This window comes from Pantherophis guttatus, chromosome 3 (assembly GCF_059756535.1).
Source record: "Pantherophis guttatus breed Tessera chromosome 3, ASM5975653v1, whole genome shotgun sequence".
Classification (NCBI taxonomy): domain Eukaryota; kingdom Metazoa; phylum Chordata; class Lepidosauria; order Squamata; family Colubridae; genus Pantherophis; species Pantherophis guttatus.
This window is the reverse complement of record NC_142065.1, coordinates 204,898,468-204,919,274: the sequence shown is the minus strand read 5'-3', so window position 1 is coordinate 204,919,274 and position 20,807 is coordinate 204,898,468. Positions and strand designations below refer to the sequence as shown.

The 20,807-nt window shown below is 43.7% G+C and overlaps 1 protein-coding gene across 1 annotated transcript in view; it reads right to left on the bottom strand.

The window, feature by feature from the left end:
* Positions 1–20,807, bottom strand: part of TG (thyroglobulin) — a 162,662-nt gene that overhangs the window by 117,046 nt on the left and 24,809 nt on the right. Inside the window, exons 12-19 of the mRNA XM_087890908.1 lie at positions 19,556–19,756; positions 18,306–18,515; positions 17,303–17,457; positions 13,304–13,460; positions 11,092–11,316; positions 8,015–8,164; positions 5,765–5,935; positions 897–1,019 (exon numbers count right to left, since the gene is read on the bottom strand). Coding sequence (XP_087747034.1) covers positions 897–1,019; positions 5,765–5,935; positions 8,015–8,164; positions 11,092–11,316; positions 13,304–13,460; positions 17,303–17,457; positions 18,306–18,515; positions 19,556–19,756 — 1,392 coding nt within the window. The remainder of the gene's footprint in view (positions 1–896; positions 1,020–5,764; positions 5,936–8,014; positions 8,165–11,091; positions 11,317–13,303; positions 13,461–17,302; positions 17,458–18,305; positions 18,516–19,555; positions 19,757–20,807) is intronic.

Genomic DNA, 20,807 nt, shown 5'->3' with positions numbered 1-20,807 from the left:
ATAAACATCGAAGGAAATAACATTCTGCTAGAGAGAAGTTTCCTGAGGATGGGCTCCAGCACGATCCGAAAGCTCAGAAGACAAACTTTCTAGTCTCTGTGAACGACCCAGATTTGATCCTTCAACATTATCCAAGGATACCTATATTTCCCTTCATTCATTGAAGGAAATACATAGCTGCCCTGAATAGCAACTGCTGATATCAATAGAAGAGAAGATTTGTAGCTCAGGGCTGAACGGTGAAGTCCTTGTGTCAGATTTGGGTTAATGTCAGGGTTCCAAGTAACACCCCCAACGAAAGAAAACTCCGAGGCTTGAAGTTCCTCAAAGTTCCATTGTATTAGAGATGTCATATTGGCACATCTGGGAAAACCCGAATCTGAAAGCTTCCAGGTTTTTCCCACCCAAAGGAAAATCCAAGTCCCTGCCCGGCACCCACATGTCCATCACATGGTCCAATCAAAGCACCGTCCCAACTGGAGATGCCTCCCAGTTCCAGCCCTCCAGGTGCAGGGCAAGATGTCCTTGACTCTCTGAGAAAGGAATGTTATTTTGCCTACATATCACCCTGGCTCCGTACAAAGCCTCCTCCCAGTTTCCCACAGTAGTAAATGTGGCAGGCCTGAAGATCCAACGAAAAAAATGGCTTCCAGGCCTGACACATTGATGCTCTCTGAGAGCAAACTCCACTTCCTTCTAGAACTGATGATGTTACCTAGCAAGGTAATGAAACGTCTGCAAGAAAACAACCATGCTCACAGAGCCCCAAGGATCTCACAACGACAGATAGCTACAGTATGATTGTATGATTTTTAACTCAAATGACTCTGTTTCCAGTCTACCTTGCTAAGAAGACTTTTAGGTTTGGAAAAGGGAAGCCTTAGAAACATTCTGACCTGCAATGCACTGCTGGAGGGTTTTCATAGGCGTTCCTTGGAGTGTTTTAGTTCCAGTTGGTTCCGATTTTTCTTTGGTAAAGATAAGATTGGAAGCAGGAACTTTCTCAAAACGTCCGAGGACTGAAATGAAACAGAGGGTTGGAATCAGGGGTGAAATGCTCCCGGTTCAGACTGGTTTGGCCGAACCGGTAGGGATGCTGGTGGGTGGTTCAGAGAACTGGTAGCAATGCCGGTCGGTGGTTCGGAGAACCAGTAGCGATGCTGATCGGTGGTTCGGAGAACCGGTAGCGATGCCAGTCGGTGGTTCGGAGAACCGGTAGCGATGCCAGTCGGTGGTTCGGAGAACGGGTAGCGATGCCAGTTGGTGGTTCAGAGAACTAGTAGCGATGGCGGTGTGAGGCTCCGCCCACCCACCCGGTTGTCATTACTTCCTGGTTTTAACCAGGAAATAACCTGTTTTTTACCCTCTGCGCATGCGCTGGCAGAGAACCTAGCTTTCCATTTTTTTTCCTTACCAAGTTTTTCATTCATTTGGATGAATGAGATTGTCTTAGAATTTGATTTCCAAGAAGGAAGAGCCATTTTAATGACATTCCACTGGGAAGAGTGTGGTGGAGCAAATCATTGGGACTATCCTCTCGTGCATCATACAATGCAGGTAAGGTAGTCCTCGACTTACAACCACAATTGAGCCCAAAATGTCTGTTGCTAAGTGAAACATGTGTTAAGTGAATTTTGCCCCGTTTTACGACCTTTCCTGCCACGGTTGTTAAGTGAATCACTGCAGTTGTTAAGTTAGTAACACGGTTGTTAAGTGAATCCGGCTTCCCCATTCACTTTGCTTGTCAGAAGGTCGCAGAAGCAGATCACACGACCTCTCCCAAAGCACTGAAACCATCATAAATATGAGTCAGTTGCCAAGCGTCTGAATTATGATGAGGTGGTCATGGGGATGCTGCAACGGTCATAAGTGGCCGAATGCGGCCACGCGGGTAATTACGGGAGCGACTCGACGCTCCCATGTAACACCGCTCCTGCGCGAGCTGCACTGGCTCCCGGTGGTCTTCCAGGTGCAATTCAAGGTGTTGGTTGCCACCTTTAAAGCGCTCCATGGCTTGGGACCTGGCTATTTACGAGACCGCCTTCTGCCACCGATAACCTCCCATCGACCGGTACGCTCCCACAGAGAGGGGCTCCTCCGGGTGCCGTCGGCTAGGCAATGTCGGCTGACGACCCCCAGGGGGAGAGCATTCTCTGTGGGGGCTCCTACCCTCTGGAATGAGCTGCCCCCGGAGATTTGTAGGATTCACGGCCTTCGTACCTTTCGTCGCGCCCTAAAAACATTATTATTCCAACAAGCAGGGCTGGCCTAAATAATAATAACATTTTACTATTTTAATGGGTTGTTTTATTAGAGTTTTTTGGCCAATTTATTTAATTGTTTTAAATTGCTTTAAATTTTTATATTGTCATAGTTTTATTTTTGGCTGTACACCGCCCTGAGTCCTTCGGGAGAAGGGCGGTATAGAAATTCATTTAAAAAAAAAAAGTGTGAAAAAAGGTTGCAAGTCACTTTTTTCAGGGCTGTTTGTAACTTCAAATGGTCACTAAATGAACTGTTGTAAGTCGAGGTCTACCTGTAATTTATCTAGCAGAATTGTTTGTAAAGGATCCCTGGCTTCTCCCATTTCCATGAAATTGCTTTTTCAGTCTTGCAAGAATGATGTTAGCTCTTCGAGATACAAGGCTACAAATTCCTTTCGCTTGGGGAAAAATAGACAAATAGAAATGCTGCCCTCGTCTCCCTTCCCTTACACTCACATTTACATGCACAAACACACACACATACATCAGTGGTGGAATGTAAAATTTGTTACTACTGGTTCTGTGGGCATGGCTTGGTGGGGGGGGTAATGTGACTGAGTGGGAGTGGCCAACTTTTTTTTTTTTTTAACTTTTAAAACCATTTTTTTTACAACCTCTTCGGCTGAAGAGGTTGTAAAAATTTATTTAATTATTTATTTTATTAAATTTTTATACCGCCCCCTCTCCCGAAGGACTCGGGGTGGTGAACAGCCAAAATTAAAAATACACAATATAAATATTAAAATACATTAAAACGAAATTAAATTATCTTTGGCTTCTCCAATTTAAAACCCCTTGCCCATAAAATTCCCCAATTAAAAGATTTTTAACCCAGCCCGGCTTGCTGAAATAAAAAAGTCTTCAGGGCCCGGCGGAAGGTCCGGAGGTCCGGGATTAGTCGTATCCCTGGGGGTAGCTCATTCCAGAGGGATGAGCTTGTAAAATAATGCTTGTAAATGCCTCTGATGATCCCAGCTGAGTTGCCTGATCGCCAGAGGCTTTTAAAAGCATTTCTTTTTACAACCTCTTCGGCCGAAGAGGTTGTAGAAAAACTGCTTTTAAAAGCCTCTGATGATCCCAGCTGAGCCACACGATCCTCAGAGGCTTTTTTTTTTTCTTTTAAAAGTACTTTTTCAGCCGAAGAGGTTGTAGAAAAAATGCTTTTAAAATGCTTTTTAAAAGCCTCTGAGGATTGCGTGGCTCAGCTGGGCATGTGGGGGGCAGGGATTTTTGCTACCGTTTCTCCGAACCACCCGCAGCCATCGCTACCGGATCGGGAGATCTGGTCCGAACCGGGAGTATTTCACCCCTGACACACATATACAGAATAACATATGGAGGACTTCAAGTGATGCAAACCAGAAGCAAAAGTTTTTACTACTCTAAACCTCAGCACCACTAGAAGGTCAATTAAGAATAAAAACTAGGGATGACGATGCTAATTAGGATTACTATTATTAACAACTGAAGGCTGTTATTATGGTAACCGCTATTATTTTGAAAACAGGTTTATCTTTTCCCTGGGACACATGATATCTTAATGAATAAGGCACCTCAAGTACAGTTGTGTAGCCTGCACACCAGCCAACCCTCCCCACGGAATGTGTCTCCTCTTACAACCTCTCTGAAATGAATGCTTCGGGATCAGATTAAGGGACCACAAGTGCCAATTTCATCCCCAAGGATTATGGAGAGAAGAATGAAACAATGTCCAATTATTTCTTGCTAAAACAATTAAGGCCTGTTACAGCTGGCTGGGCCCAAAAGGAGTATTGAGTTTTCCAAATCTTATAGACCTAATTAGAAAGAAGGGAAGGGAAGAAGGAAAACACATTCATGGATGCATTTTGTTATAGTTGTCTATGGAGATTCTCAATCATCTAGATCAGGGGTCTCCAACCTTGGCAACTTGAAGACTTGTGGACTTCAACTCCCAGAATTCTTCAGCCAGAAAAGTCCACAAGTCTTCAAGTTGTCAAGGTTGGAGACCCCTGATCCAGATCATGGTTGTCCCAAAGGTGCTTCTCCAAAAGGCAACTGGATGTCTAGGTTTTTTTCCTTGAAAACATTTTGCTTCTCATTTTCAAATGAAAAAAAAAACTGGTCAAGAAAGTCTGGTTTATAGGTGGCATCTCCCACCCACAAGACTAGCAAGAATAAGTAAAAAATACTCTCCAATGTGTTGAAAATGTGAGGTGATCCCAGGAACCTTCTACCATATGTGGTGAGAATGCCCAAAGGCCAAAAATTTTTGGCATCAAATAAGGTGTTGTCTAGAAAAGATTCTAATATTAAAAATAGAGGTTAAACCGGAATTCTTCCTATTAGGTATTATAGAAGGCAAATATAACAAGAACACAACCTACCTACATATTAACAGCAGCTATAATAGTCTTTGCCCAAAAACGGAAGAGTAAAGAAATCCCCTCGGAAGAAGAAGTGCTAATCAAAATCCTCAATTGTGCAGAAATGGACAGACTTACCTTGGAGCTCAAGGATAAAAATGAATCAGCGTACTATGAAACCTGGACTAAATTTATGAATGGTTGGACAGGAGGAAGAATGCTAAGATGAAGGTGTAGTGAATGTCTAGAAATGAGTATGTCAATGTATGTTAAACTTGCAGGTGAGATATGATTATATTGAGTATGGACGTAGCTGTTTAGGAGGAATTAATTTATATACTTGTGATCTGTCCCCGTCTCCACACACACACAAACACAGCCAGCCGAGGGTTAAGAAAGTACTTGGCACGCACACAGGTCGTTATCTCAAACTTGGCAACAATATAAGCACCGTCTGCCAAGAGCTTTGCTTCAACAGATAACATAAAATTACATACGCAGTGTAAATAGTCCAGCAAAACAATATCCCTTCGGCAGCTTCAGGCATTGTTCAAGTGACTAGCCAGAGTTAGTTTTTGTTCATCACAGAGTTTTACTAGCCACCACCCTCTCTTATATAGTCTCTGGGGTGTGGTCCAGTGACTCAGTTATAATCCCTCTCACGCCTCCTTAACTGCTGCAACCGTTTATCACGCCTTCGTTGGCGTGCATCCAGGAACGACGGCTCTCCTTCCTCGCTCTCATCAGAGACACCTGGCTCCTGGCTAATCTCCCATTCCTCGGCCGGCACCTGAGACAGTGCCAGAGGGGAGGGGCCTGGAGAGGGAGGCCTGGCCGACTCCTCTCCCTCATGTTCGGAGCCTTCTTCCTCCGATGAGATAGGCTCAGAGGGCGGGGCCACAACAACTTGACATGCAAGAAGTAATGTACATTTGTACAAAGATAAAAGAGTATGTTATGTATTAGCTTAAATTTGACGATAATGGTTAAAACCAGAGACGTTAAACCATGTCCATTATTTTTTTAATTTGAATTACTAATAAAAAAACTTTTTAAAAAAAGAAAGAAAGAAAGAAAGTCCAGTTGCCTTCTGGAGAAGCACCATTGGGTTATGTCGAAGTTCTATGTCCATGGAGAACTTCTATGTCTACTCACCCGAACACTGGGGCTCTGTCAAAGGACCATCTGTCTCTGTCCAGTCTAATCTCTTTCCATTGCTGTCAACACAAAATGACTTTTGGGTGGAAGGATCTTGGTAAGAAGGTCTATACCGGCCATTTTCATCACACCTTTCAGCTTGTTCATTCCTCTGGCAATCAGTCATACCTTGGATGGGCACAGAATCAAAAAAAAAATTAAAAAATTGGTGGGAAAGAATTCCATTTGATAGAAGAGAATATTTGCAGCTCAGGGTTGAACAGTGGACTCATTGGTGCTTGCTGAGCTTGGTTGTTTGCTTGTAGGCATTTCATTACCAAACTAGGTAACATCATCTGTGCTAATGATAATGTTACCTAGTTTGGTAATGAAACGAACGCAAGAAAACAACCATGTTCCGAGACCATTAAGGACTCCAGAATTCCATTTGTTCGTGATTCTCCAGCCAAAGACCTTTCTGAATGAATCAGACCAGTGGTGGGTTGCCCCCCCCCCCGGTTTGCACCGGTTCTATAGAACTGGTAGTAAAACCGGCGGGAGGCTCTACCCACCGACCCCGACATCATCAGAACACTTCTGCACATGCGCAGAAGAGCGCGCATGGGCCCCGTTGCAAACCGGTAGTAAAGGTAAGTAGAACCCACCCCTGAATCAGACCTTAAGTTGGAATTTCTGTCGCCTATTTTTCAATGAATGTTTCCTTCATGGTGTGAATTCTGTACAAAACTATCATGTGGATTTTTAGCTTTGGCTTCGCATAACGTGCAAATATTATGTTGCAACTATTGTATCTTATTCAACAGGCCATGGTTAAGGGAAACAATGCAAACCCAGATACAACCCAGTATTCTACCATCTTGCTCTCCCAGTATTTGTTGACCCAGCCATATCCAAAACAAATGGTATGAACATTGTATAGGATACCATATTCTAACCTATAATGTTGCTTGCTTTGCTTCAGTATGTTGTGTAAGCCCACCCATTCTGCTTCTTAAACCAGGATTTACGACAGTGTTACATAAGAACTCAGATAACTATAGTTCATTTCACCAACCTAGATAATTGTGATTTATCCAATAACCAGTCCTTGGTTTAGGGCTGTGATGGCGAGCCTATGGCACCATATTGGTGGGCACGGAAGCTGAGCTCTGGTGCGCATGTGTGTGCTGCCCAGCTGATTTTCAGGCCTTTTGAACCCACCAGAAGTTGGGAAACACGCTGTTTCTGGCCTCTGGAGGGTCTCCGGGCGGGGGGGATGAGGAAGGCCTGTTTTTCTCTCTCCCCAGGTTCCAGAGGCTTTCTAGGAGCCTGGGGAGGGTGAAAATGGCTCCCCCCACCCCGGAGGCCCTCCAGAGGCCAGAAACGCCATGTTTCCTGACTTCCGGTAGGATCGGAAGGCCTGTTTTTCGCTCTCCCCAGAGAGAAGAAATCCGGAAGTCCGATAGCCCACCATGCCATTGCGTGACAAAAGCAGGGAGAACGCAGGGGGGTCACACGCACATGTGCAGGGAGCAGGGCACATAGAACTATGGGTGTGGGCACACATGCGCATGACACCCCCCCCAGCGCTCCCCCCTCGTTTGGCACTCAATGGCAAAAAGGTTAGCTATCACTAGTTTAGGATAATGTATGAAACTACATGATTGGATAAGGATAATCTTTCTTTACTTTATTAAACTACTGGAAACCAGTATATAGAACATAAAATAATTGTGAAGTTTCCGAAAGATGCCCTAATTAATTCATGAGCCATGAGCCAAACTTCAAAAGAAATACAGTCATTTATTAGGAGCACCATTTCGGCAATATTCGGATGCAGTTAGAACTAATCCCACGTAGATTTACATTTCCCTATGACCCTGTCTCTCCCCTCCTCTCTGGCCATGTCATAAATCACATTCTCCAATTAACCACTTTGGCTGGCTGTGAAATCCAACACCCTCCTTCTGATTGTGGTCAGGAAGAATGTATGGAATGCACTTCAGTTAGGGAAATCAATCAGCTCTATCAGTTCTCCCTCCCTCCTGCTCATGGCAACTTGAAAGCTTTGCAAGTTGACAATAATAGGGTTGGAAGGGACCTTGGAGGTCTTCTAGTCCAACTTCCTGCTCGAGCAGGAGACCCTGTATCATCTGGACAAACAATCATCCAGTCTTTTTTCTGAAAACCTCCAGTTTTGTGGGAGCACCCACAACAACATTTTCAACATCAAACAAAATACATCATGCATTTTTCTAAGACTCTTACAGTGATCGGCTCTGAAAGCTCCAGGAGAAATGGTCAACGTCCCAAGAGGACATTTTACACAGAAGTCACTTCCTGCTTGGTCTTGATAGAATCCAGAAGGGCATGGAATGCACCGCTCGTTCTGAAAAGAGGAACCTGGGGGACAGACAGCTGCAAATGGAGAAAAAGGTTTATTATTCTATGGAATAATAATTCATTCAGAATTCAAATTCATTTTGAATTCTTCCAGGAGAGAGCTCCTTGAGCAGTCAAAAGTCCTCTTTTCAAAGCAGAAAGATATTTATACCATATAACTGTCCCCAGTGTGAGCTTTGGAAGCCATATTAACACCAGAAGCTTCCACGCGGCCACCTTCTTGTGCTTGGGAAAATAGGAGGCGGGATTTAGTGGAGTGATAGTAGTTAGACATAATAGCATTCTCCTCTTCGGTCAAGGTCATGATGCTCCTGCATTTGAAGGAGAAGTGTTTGCAGTGGTGGGTTGCCCCCCGGTTCGCACCGGTTCTATAGAACCGGTAGTAAAACCGGCGGGAGGCTCCGCCCACCAACCCCAACGTCATCAAAACACTTCTGCGCATGCGCAGAAGAGCGCTCGCTCGGCCCCGCTGCGAACCGGTAGTAAAGGTAAGTAGAACCCACCCCTGAGTAGTTGCAGTGGTGGCTCAAGTTGGGACAGATGGTGATTGGGCCATGTGATGGACTGATGGGTGCAGGGGTTGGATTTGGGGTTTTGATTTACTGAGGGAAAACCCGGAATTCTCAGATTCGGGTTTTCCCAGATGTGCCAATGTACCTACTCTAATAAATGGAAGTTTTGAGATAATGCCTGTCTCGGAGTTTTGGAATTTTGTTCTGGAATGTTGACACCCAGACTCCGAAGGGATTAACTATAGCATGCTGCAATGTACTTCCCACAGCAGTCTTGAAGGGCTGATATTAAAAAATTCTATATGAGCTGAGACTATACCTTTGTGAACAAGGGGCTATCAAAACTACAGGCCACATTCTAATATACTGCACCTTCTAAAACAGGGGTGTCAAACTCAATTTCATTGAGGGCTGCATCAGGATTGTCTTTGACTTCGGGGGGCCCTGGGGGCATGGCCAGGGCGGGCGTGGCCAGCTCGATGTCACTTGTGTCAGGGGTGCCTTTTACTTTACTTTACTTTATTTTGAATTTATATACCGCCCTACTCCCGAAGGACTCAGGGCGGTGAACAGCCAAAAGATAAAACACACATAATACAAAATTTAAAAACAATATAAAAGCACATTAAATAATTTGGCCCAAACAATTTAAAACACCCCTATTGTTTTAAAACAAATTTAAAATTAACAATTTAAAAGGAGGTTAGGCCAAGCCCGCCTGATGGAATAAAAAGTTCTTCACAGCACGGCGGAAGGAGCGCAGATCCGGGATCCTCCGTATCTCCGGGGGGAGCTCGTTCCAGATGGCAGGTGCCCCCACAGAGAAGGCTCTCCCCCTGGGGGCTGCCAGTCGACACTGTTTGGCCGACGGCACCCTGAGGAGCCCCTCTCTATGGGAGCGTACTGGCCGGTGAGAGGCTACTGGTGGCAGAAGGCGGTCTCGTAAGTACCCAGGTCCTAAGCCATGGAGCGCTCTAAAGGTGGTAACCAAAACCTTGAAGCGCACCCAGAAGACCACCGGGAGCCAGTGCAGCTCGCGCAGGAGAGGTGTTACATGGGAACGCCACATCGCTCCCATAACCACCTGCGCGGCCGCATTCTGGACCAGTTGGAGCCTCCGGGTGCTCCTCAAGGGGAGCCCCATGTAGAGAGCATTACAGTGGGCCTGTGGTGGCTCGACTGCTCTGCCAGAGAAAACGGACTCCAGAGGTCCGTTTTTGGCTGCGACCGCCTCCTGCAACCCTCTGCCAGTGAAAATGGAGCTTGGGAGGGTTGGTCCTTCACTGTTTCCAGCATGTTTCCCCATGGGCCAGATCTAAGCACCTTGTGAGCCGGATCTGGCCTGTGGACCTTGAGTTTAACACCCATGTTCTAAAAGGACTCATGGACCCATCCCATAACCCCTCACCTAATAAAATATCTGGAAAACGCAGATCTTTTTTTATTGTATAATTGCTGTTATTGGATCAGTCTGATGTAATCTCCTTGAATATAACTACATTTTGTTATACCGCCTGCAAAATTAGGCAGACTTTGACTGCCCAATGACAATCCACCACTAATTGGATCATTAAATATTATCTTGCATTTTATTTTATTTTTTTCTAATGCTTCTTATTTCTAATGCTGGTCTGTGACTGTAATAAAATTACTATTTCCAGAAAAGAGAGAGAAAGAGAAGAGATGTGCACATATATTTATCCAAACGATGGAACTAAGTTGTTACTTCAAATTATCTCTAGGTCAAAATACTGAAAAGTAAGCTTTCCATTTCTGCCAGCTAGCACATTTAACCAGTTTTTTTTTCCATGTCAAAGATTAACTAAATGTGTTATTAATAATAGTAATGTATGTATAGAGTGGGGATAAATCATTTCAACCCATTATATTTTCTTAAATTGTTCCGTGAAGCAAGAATATATTGTGCTTTTCAGCAAAAATCTGAAATAGACTTATCTCTTCACCCAATGAAAATGACTGCATACTATGGTAGACACTTTATATTTGCTTGGCCTTTTACAAATATCTAAATGAAGATTCTTCCTCTATTTATAAGCCATCTGGGGTCACCTATGTGTGAGCTGAGCAGCTATATAAATTTGTTTAATAAAATAAAAACCGATAAAATAATTTATTCTTGTCTTAAGGGAGACTTTCAGTAAGACTAAGCTAAAACCAAACCCTTTCTCTTTCCGAGTAACAAATTAAAAGCAAGCAAGTGTCACTACCCAAATGATAGTTAGGCTCAAAAGACCAGGCCCATAAAGAAAGGTCTAATTAAACTGATTCATTGCTAAACAGCCTATGCACAGGAATCTTCTCAACCAGCTAGGTTAACACCTGCTTAGAATTAGATAAGGCTCAATGGATTTCAAGGGACGTTGAACTAATTACTTGTTCTGCCACTCCTTATCCTACATTGATACATACCACATCCTTGAGAATTTGGTATCTCTTCTCCAGTAGTTAAGACTTTCTGGAAACCATTCTTGCACCCCAAGGAAACTTCAGGAGACATGCCAGAATTTCCTCTTCCAGGAAAACGGATGGAAGTGTCTGCTTGGAATTGCTTGTTGTCCAAGTGGAGGACAAAGCCACCACTCTTGATCAGCTCTTCAAAATGCCCAAGGAGATTCTCACCAACCATGGCTTTCTCTATCAGGAAATGATAGAAATCAGGGAACTAAGTAAAAGAATTTCAGTGGGAAAACGTGTCACAAGTAAATGCCTTATTCTTCAATAGGGAAACTGTATATACTCGGGGTATTAGGGGTTAATTTATTCTTCTTCTCCTAATGTATTCATATGTAACCACTCCCATTCTTCACTCCGCCTTGTGAATATAAAAGGAGTTGTATGCACCTCATCCTTGCTTCTATCTGCGATTACTCAGTGAATATAGAATGCCTACTGTAAATAAACAGTGTTATATTTGAATACTTTATTCTTAAATCATTTATTGAGTCTGATCCTTTAAATTACGCAACAAAACGCTTACAGATACATCCTGTGGGCACCTTCCATTGAAATGAGTGGATAATTCAAAGAGAAGAGACCCCCTTCTAAGGACTTATTACTTTGATGATTAGACTTGGATAGTTCAAAGCGAAGAGACCCACCCTAAGGACTTATTACTTTGATGATTAGACTTATTCAAGGTGGTATAAGACATTCCATTTGGCAGCATACCCAACAGAAAGATCTTCTGGTCATCCATGAATAAACCAAGAAGATTAATATTAGACCAACAACCAAGAAGTCAATAATACCCCAATCAAGGAACCACCAACTCAGACAAACAAACTAGCAGTAAACAAGAGCCCAATCAACAAACCACCAAGACCTCTCCCACCAACACTGACAAGGCAAGCCACCAATATGGAAGCAAACTCCATTCCCATCTAGCACTGATCATGCTATCTAGTTGGGTAATGAAACATCTGCAAGAAAACAGCCAAGCTCAGAGGACACCCAGCACCTCACAAATCAGAAGACCTGGAAGTCGCTGTGCCAAAGTGTCCGGAAGACGGAATTTGGTGGTTCCAGGAAAGTCCTCAGATCAGATGAACCCACCACAGAATCCTACCACAGTTCTTTCTACAGTTATTGAATAGATCTTAATTATTTCTTGGGTGGTCCAGAATTTTCCAAGGCCAAAAAAAAAAAAAAAAAAAAAGTTCATTTAGGCCTAAACTCATCTTATCCTTTGATGGTTACAAGTATTTCAGACATATGAGGAAGCAGAGAGCGTTCCTCCATTTAATCCATCCCAGATGCAAGGGATATAAATACAAATAGCTTTCAGAACTGGTGCCCACATAACCATTCTCCTCACAGACAGCTTCTGGAGGTGGTTACGATTTGGCCTTTCTTAAGGTAATGACAGATCGATACAGTCAGAGTTTAGGAATTCCAAACTGGAAAATGGAAGGGTTCAAGAATGTTGCGGCTGAATTATTAATCCATTAACGGTAACTGCAACCTAACCTAAATTTTACATGGTAACATTAATACCAAGGAAATCCAAGCTTAATATTCATGGTATGTGTTGGGGCTGGGGTGTTATTCATTTTTATTTATTTTTTTGAAGGAGCTTTTAAAAGCTGGGGGAAAATAACCGAATTTGCAGGATTGAAACAGAAAACCAAGCAATAGTTCCTTCCTTCCTTCCTTCCTTCCTTCCTTCCTTCCTTCATTCCTTCCTTCCTTCCTTCCCTCCCTCCCTCCTTCCTTCCTTCCCTCCTTCCTCCCTTCCCTTCCCTTCCCTTCCCTTCCCCTCTCTCTCCCTCTTTCCTTCTCCCCTTCCCTTTCCCTTCCTCTTTCCCTCTCCCTCTCACCTTCCCTTCCTTTCTCTTCTTTTCTCTTCCTTTCCTTTCCCTTCCCTTCCTCTTTTTTCTTCTGTGACAAATATATTTAAGTAGGATTCCAATACAAAGCACAGTTAAAGCACAGTTTCTTGTGGTGATGGTAGAGTTCTGTGAACTTTCAAGGAGTTAAAACAAACTATTTTTTAAAAAAAAAATCAATAATTTATGGCAGGCTTTTTTATTAGATCTCCAATACGCTGACATATTTGAAGAGGATGAGGGCCAATAATATTTTAGTCAAAACAGCCACATTACACTAGAAATAATAAACTAACCAATGTCATATAAATCGGGAAGTGCAATAGCTGGCACATTTTTGAGCATAGCTTGCCATGTGACATTCACTCCCAGACGGTCAGCAGCTGCACACTCAACCAGGACAGCAGAATCTCCACAGACTGGAACAGACACCAAGTTCTCCAAAGTATTGACCTTAAAAAGAAAGATCAGATTCTGTTGTTGGTGGTGGTAATGGTGGTAGTAAGAATTCAGTCAGAACTCTTGTTTAAGGATTTCCTTAAACAAACATTCTATTCTATTCTATTCTATTCTGTTCTGTTCTGTTCTGTTCTGTTCTGTTCTGTTCTGTTCTGTTCTGTTCTGTTCTATTCCATTCCATTCCATTCCATTCCATTCCGTTCTCTACATTCTATTCTATTCTCTACATTCTATTCTATTCTATTCTATTCTTTTTTTAAAAAAAAATATTTTTTATTAAACAGTTTGTCTTTAAAAACAACAGAAAAAACAATCACACACATATAAAAACAAAACATGTCAAAACATAACGTATTGAACATTACATAACATTAATGGTAATTTTACAGCATTTCGTATCAACTTACGTATTTTGCTTTTGTAGTTCTCTATTCTATCATTTCTATTTACTACTCAATAGTATAATCATTGCATTACTCCAACATATATATATATATATATATATATATATATATATATATATATACACACACACACACATTATAATATTCATTTTTCTTATCTACACATTTATATTCGTTTATATTTACCTCTCTTTATTTAACATTGTTCAGTTACTTTAATTTAAGTTTCATCAATATTAAGTTAAACATTTCTTGTTCTGATTTCTATTTTTGAGCCAACTGTACATTTTATTCCATATTTCATAATAGTCCGAATCCTCTCTCTTTCAACTCCATAGTCATTTTAATCCATCTCTGCACATTCTAGAATTTTCCTAATTATAGTTTCGTCTGACGGTATATTTTTTTGTTTCCAATTTTTTGCGAATGTGATTCTTGCTGTGGTAAATATGTGCAATATAATGTATTGAAGGTTTTTATTCATTTTTGGGTCCAGTATTCTATTCTATTCTATTCTATTCTATTCTATTCTATTCTATTCTATTCTATTCTATTCTATTCTATTCTATTCTATTCTATTCTATTCCATTCCATTCCATTCCATTCCATTCCATTCCATTCCATTCCATCCTATCCTCTATTCTATTTTCTATTCTACTCTATCCTTTATATCCTGCCTTCTCCCCATAACAACAACCCTGTGAGGTAGGTTGGGTCGAGAGAGAATAATTGGCCGAAAGTCACCCAGCCAGTTTTCATTCCTAAAGCAGGACTAGAACTCACAGTCTCCTGGTGATTGGCCCAAAGTCAGTCAGCTGGCTTTCATGGCTAAGGTGGGACTAGAACTCACAGTCTCCTGAGGATTGGCCCCAAGTCATCCAGCTGGCTTTCATGGCTAAGGTGGGATTAGAACTCCCAGTCTCCTGGTGATTGGCTCAAAGTCATTCAGCTGGCTTTCACACCTAAGGCGGGACTAGAACTCACAAATTCCTGGTAATTGGTCCAAAGTCACCCAGTCAGCTTTCATCTCAAGGCAGGATGAGAATTCACAGCCTCCTGGTTTCTAGCCTGATATCTTAGCTACCAGACCAAACTAATTTTTAATAATATAATTGTCTTGGATACAGAGGATGAGCTTAGCCCAACTATTAATGAATGATTTCTGAATCAGCTCAGTTTAATACTATGATATAGGGGCCATGGTGGCTCATGAGGTTAGGATGCTGAGTCAGAAGACCATTGAGAGGTTGACAGCTCAGCTATTCTTAATCTATAAGCACCAGCTATGTGATGGAATGAGTTCCCATCAATTTCCTGCCCATCTAGCAGTTCGAAAGCATGAAAATGCAAGTAGATAAATAGGTACCACTTTGGTGGGAAAATACTGAGAACGTGAAGGGAGTCCCTTCAAGCATTCCCTGGGCAACAGTGATACCAGCTAATCCTTTCAATCCAGAAGCACCTTGGTAAGTGCTTCTGACATGGATATAATACACGAAGTTCTTGACTTACAACAGTTCATTTAGTGACCATTCAAAGTTACAACGGCACTGAAAAATGTATCTTATGACCATTTTTCACGCTTACGACCTTTGCAGAATCCCCACAATCACATGATCAAAATCCAGATGCTTGGCAACTGATTCATATTCATGACCTTTGCTGTATCCTGTGTCATGTGATCATCATTTGCGACCTTCACACAAGCAAAGTCAATGGGGAAGCCAGATTCACTTAACAACCATGTTACTAACTTAGCAACTGCAGTGATTCACTTAACAACTGTGGCAAGAAAACAGGGCAAAACTCACTTAATGAACGTCTCACTTAACAAGCTTCTTGTTGGATGAGAAGCGAAACATCTTCAGAGACAAACCAGAAAGTCCAGTTGCCTCTTGAAAAAAGCACCGTGACCTGGATGACTGAGAATCTCCATAGACCAGCAGTTGGTTGCTACCGGTTAACACCGGATCAGGTGAACCAGTAGTAGCGGCAGCGGGAGGCTCTGCCCACCCTCCCGGATGCTTCTGCACATGCGCAGAAGCACTGCCCGCGCATGAACTGGTAGCAACGGGATTTGGAACCCTGTTCTGTCCCCGTACCCCACACGCACTCCCACAGATGGCCTGGAGTTAATAAGCCACACGACAAAACTCTTTGAAGATAAAGCTGGCAGCAACCCAGTGGCTAGCTGCCAATTCAGACTTTACTCACACAAAACAAAGATTAGACTGCAAGCATTCCGATAAAACAGGCAGAGTGTCAACAATACAAGGATTCATCCAAATGCAGTCCGATAAAGCAGGCAAAGTCCAGTAATGCAGAGATCATGGAGTATTTCCAGTTTTTGCTCGTCACAAACTGAACCGGACACCACACCCACATTTATATCCTGTGGGGTGTGGTCCAGTGACTCAGCTAATCTCTGGCACGCCTTCCCCTCTGCTGTGCACGCTTCTCCCTGCACCTCTGTCGAGGGTCCAGCCAGCACTTATCTTCCTCGTCGCTGTCCACCTGTGGCTGCAGGGACGTGCTTGGCTCTGAGCCTATCGTTTGGCCCTCGGTGTCCTCTGGAGGCATTTCCAGAGAGGAGGGTCCTGGAGAGGGAGGCCTTGCCAACTCCTCTCCCTCACTCTCAGAGTCTGCATCTGTCGATAGCCCAGGCTCAGGCAACGGAGCCACAACAAACCCAACCCTCCCATAGGCGCGTCACTCAACAGAAAATTTGGGCTCAATTGCAGTCGTTAGTCAAGGACTACCTATAGCGGTAATACCATGATAGAGTCAGAGATCAGTGTATTCCTATGGGTTGGCCAAATCATACCCATGGATGGCCTTGCACAATCCACAATTGTTCTACCCCAGCTCCGGATTCCCAAGGATTGTGACACACACCAACGGTCCTTATCAAAGTTATAATGTACCAAGAATAAACAAAGTCCGGCAAAGGTTAGCAACTAGCCTAGAAAACAAAATACGATAAGACACTCACTCTCCAAAATGTTCTGTAATGATTACATGTTATTTCCAGCAAGAAATTACTAACCACGTGCGACTTAAATAAGCTAAGGGAGTGGCCAATTATCCTCAAACCTTGCTCTCGAGGAGACCTCCTCCTCCTGAGTAGCCACTCCTGCCTTTTGGTAGCCCTGCGTGCTCAAGCATTGAGGAGAGGCTCCTCCACTTCGCTCTCTCCACTTGAAGGAGCCTCTGGAGGTTCTGAAGGCCCTGGCTGAGTCTCTGCCTCTGGCACCACATCCTCTTCAGCCTCCTTGCTGTCCGACGCGAGCGCTGGCTGTGCAGGCTGCTGGCGCGACCCTACACCAGCCTCCTCGTCGTAGGGATCAGCCACAATCCGCACAGGCCGCTGGCGGGCCACAACAACAATAGAGCTGTTTCATTCACTTTCGCATAGATTCACCATTAAAATACCTGGATATGGCAAAAGCCACGAGACTTCAGCTCATCCAGAATGAAGACCTGGAATGTCTCCAGCAACCCGGAATAGTCAGGGCTGCAGGTCTTCTTGGGAGGCAAGATGAGCTGAAACTGGGTTTGAATCTGGACACTCTGGAATGGCTGCAGTCCTAAACATAAAGCAAACAAAGTCACAGTTAGACCAAGGATCCAACAACATTAAACCCTTTCAGATGCCTTCCTCCTTATTTTCTTCACATACATTTCACATTCATTGCTTTTTGTCCTGCCCTCAGGTGCTTTGGAGAATACTTTGAGTCCCTCTTCTTTGTGGGAACCCCTGAGATATTGGAAGATGCTATCATGTCACCCCTAATCCTTCTTTTTATCAGACTAGACAAATTATTATTTGTCTAGTTTATTTATTATTATTGTTGTTGTTGTTGTTATTGTTGTTGTTGTTGTTGTTGTTGTTGTTATTATTATTATTATTATTATTATTAGAGCCTGGTGGTGCAGTAGACTAATAGCGTGTTATCCAGCTGCCTGCAATTACTGCTAGTTCGAATCTCCCCAGGCTCAAGGTTGACTCAGCCTTCCATCCTTTATAAGGTAGGTAAATTGAGGACCCAGTTTGTGGGGGCAATAAGCTGATTTTGTATAAATATACAAAAGTATGAAGGCTATTGCTTAATGCATTGTAAGCCGCCCTGAGTTTCCGGAGAAGGGCAGCATATAAATCAAATTTTTTTAAAAAATATTATTATTTCCGCTACCGGTTCGAGCGAACTGGTCTGAATTGGCTGAATACCACCTCTGATGTAGTCATATAACCATGCAGGAATGATAGCTGTCAGCACTTTGGAACCAGGCCATAGGTAGCCCTGGAGAGTTCATTGTAACTTTGAAGGGCAACTAAGCCACCAGTTGTAAGTCAAGGACTTCCTGTATTTTGAATCAAAAAGGAGTTTGTACAGTACTACAGGGCTCTGTATACATTCTCCCCTGCTATACTCACTCTGACAAGCAAGAGAATGAGGTGGATTTGTAAGCCAGAGAAGATTTTGGATATCACACTGAAGAAGTTCTCCTTGAGAAAAGACATCCTGATAGCCCGGAGCGCAAATCACTTGACATTGCTGAATCTTCAAGTTTGCAGCGGTGATATTGCAAAAAACTCCACCGTGGGTCAGGTTAGAAGCGTTGTAAGACAGAGGACACCGTGGACCTGAAAGAACATGATGAACAAAGTCATTCCAAGAACACCCTTGGAATGGTGTGGGAATAAGGAATGGATTTCCAGAGGAAAAAATTGCAGGCTACAGGAACCAGGAGCACCACTCAGGTGGCCCTGAGGACACAGATAAACCTCCAAGTGGCCTCAATGACCCTCTAAAAAGGATGCAAATGACCAGCTGTCTGCAAGGAGTATAAATCCTTCCATTCTCCCACTATCCTGTCAGAGCTGAAGAAGCTTCTTGGATGAGAAGCGAAACGTCTTCAAAAGAAAAAAACAAGGAAGCCCAGTTTTTTCCTCCTGAAAAAAGCACCTTTGGGACAACCATGACCTGGGGGACTGAGAATCTCTACTGTTTTGCCCCAGCTATGGATCCCAAAGAACACAATACACACAAAGTTTGTACAAAGCTTAATTTACTAAAATAACTCAGTCTTTTTCAAAACAAAGGCTGTTAATAAACTTTCTTAACAGCCTACAAGAAACCAAAGATAAAGTAATCACAATCTTACTAAGGTTGGCAGAAAGCCCAGAAGCCATGTGCAGAGAATCCAGACGCGAAGTAGAATGAACTAAAGTTGTTCCCTACAACTTGCTTCAGTCGGCATTCCTCCTTAAATAGGCTAAGGGAGTGGCCAATTAGCCCCAAGCCTTACTCTCGAGGAGACCTCCTCCTGAGGAGCCACTTCTGCCTTTTGGCAGCTCTGCACGCCCATGCATTGAGAAGAGGCTCCTCCTCTTCATCCTCTTCACTTAAAGGAGCTTCTGGAGGTTCTGAAGGCCCTGGCTGAATCCCTGCCTCTGGCACCACATCTTCTCCAGCCTCCTCATTGTCTGACTCGGGTGCCAGCTGCACAGGCTGCTGGCGTAACACCACACCAGCCTCCTCACTGTCAGAATCAGCTACAATCCGCACAGGCCGCTGACCGGGCCACAACATCTACAGACAGATTTGTGTTTGTAGAAATCCTCTCCTACCAAACTGCCATCTAAACATTAAGATCCCCCTTGGTTCCCGAAGGGTTGCTTACGTTCACAGGCAGGCCTCTGGCCATTAATTCTTGTCCCTGGAGCCTCTTGTCCATTGTCAAAGACACACCAACAGCTTGCTTGGTCTTCACTGCATTGCGCCGGAGAGAAACCCTGACGGTTCTCGTCACACTCCGGGATGTAGCCTCTACCGATTTCCCGCACCAGAGCCTTTGACTTTACCAAATTGCAGTAGCTGGGGCCTTCCAAAGAAGAATTAGATGATGAAGGACAAGCATGGTATGAAGCAATAGCACTTAGACTTATATACCACTTTACAGTGCTTTTACAGCCCTCTCTAAGTGGTATACAGAGTCAGCCTATTGCCCCCAACAATCTGGCTCCTCATTTTACCCACCTCAGAAGGATGGAAGGCTGAGTCAACCTTGAGCCAGTCAGGATAGAACTGCTGGAAGTCAGCAGAATTAGCCTGCAATACTGCTTTCGAACCACTGCGCCACCACAAATTGCAACCATTTTTTACCGACTGAAGCATGTTATTCATTCAGGCCTTTAGCAAGGAAGAACAAAGACTTTTTGCTTCATTCTTGCCTGATCTGTCCTCCTAGCTGTCTTTTATATTACAGACAGTGGTGAGATTCAAATAATTTAACAACCGGTTCTCTGCCCTAATAACCGGCTGGGTGGGCATGGCCATGGTGGGCATGGCCAGTGGGTATGACAGGCAGCACACAGCCTCCTGCATTCCCCTGGGAGCGTGCTGCCCCCCCATGGCCCGTTTTGGGCCTAGTACGCCTCCCTGCAGCCTCATGGGAGCAAAAATGGGACTGGGGGGGGCGTGCCGCACCCCCCGCAACCTTTTTTGGGCCTAGTAGGCCTCTTTGCATGGGGGGAGGGGCCAGCCAGCAATTTAACAACCTGTTCACCTGAATCGCCCTGAACCGGCTGAATCCCACCACTGATTACAGATAGTCCTCAATTGAGCCCAATATTTCTGTTGTTAAGTAAAACATCTGCTAAGGCAGTTTTGCCCCATTTTATGACCTTTCTTGCCACAGTTATTAAGTGAACCACTGCACTTGATAAGTTAGTAGGCCGGTTGTTAAATGAACCTGACTTCTCCATGGACTTTGCTTGTGAGAAGGTCGCCAAAGGTGATCGATCACATGACTCCGGGACACAGCAACGGTCCTAAATCTGAACCAGTGACCAAGATTGATCACATGACTATGGGGATGGCTGCAAAGATTGCAACTGTGAAAAACGGCCATAAGTCACATGTTTCAGTGCCGT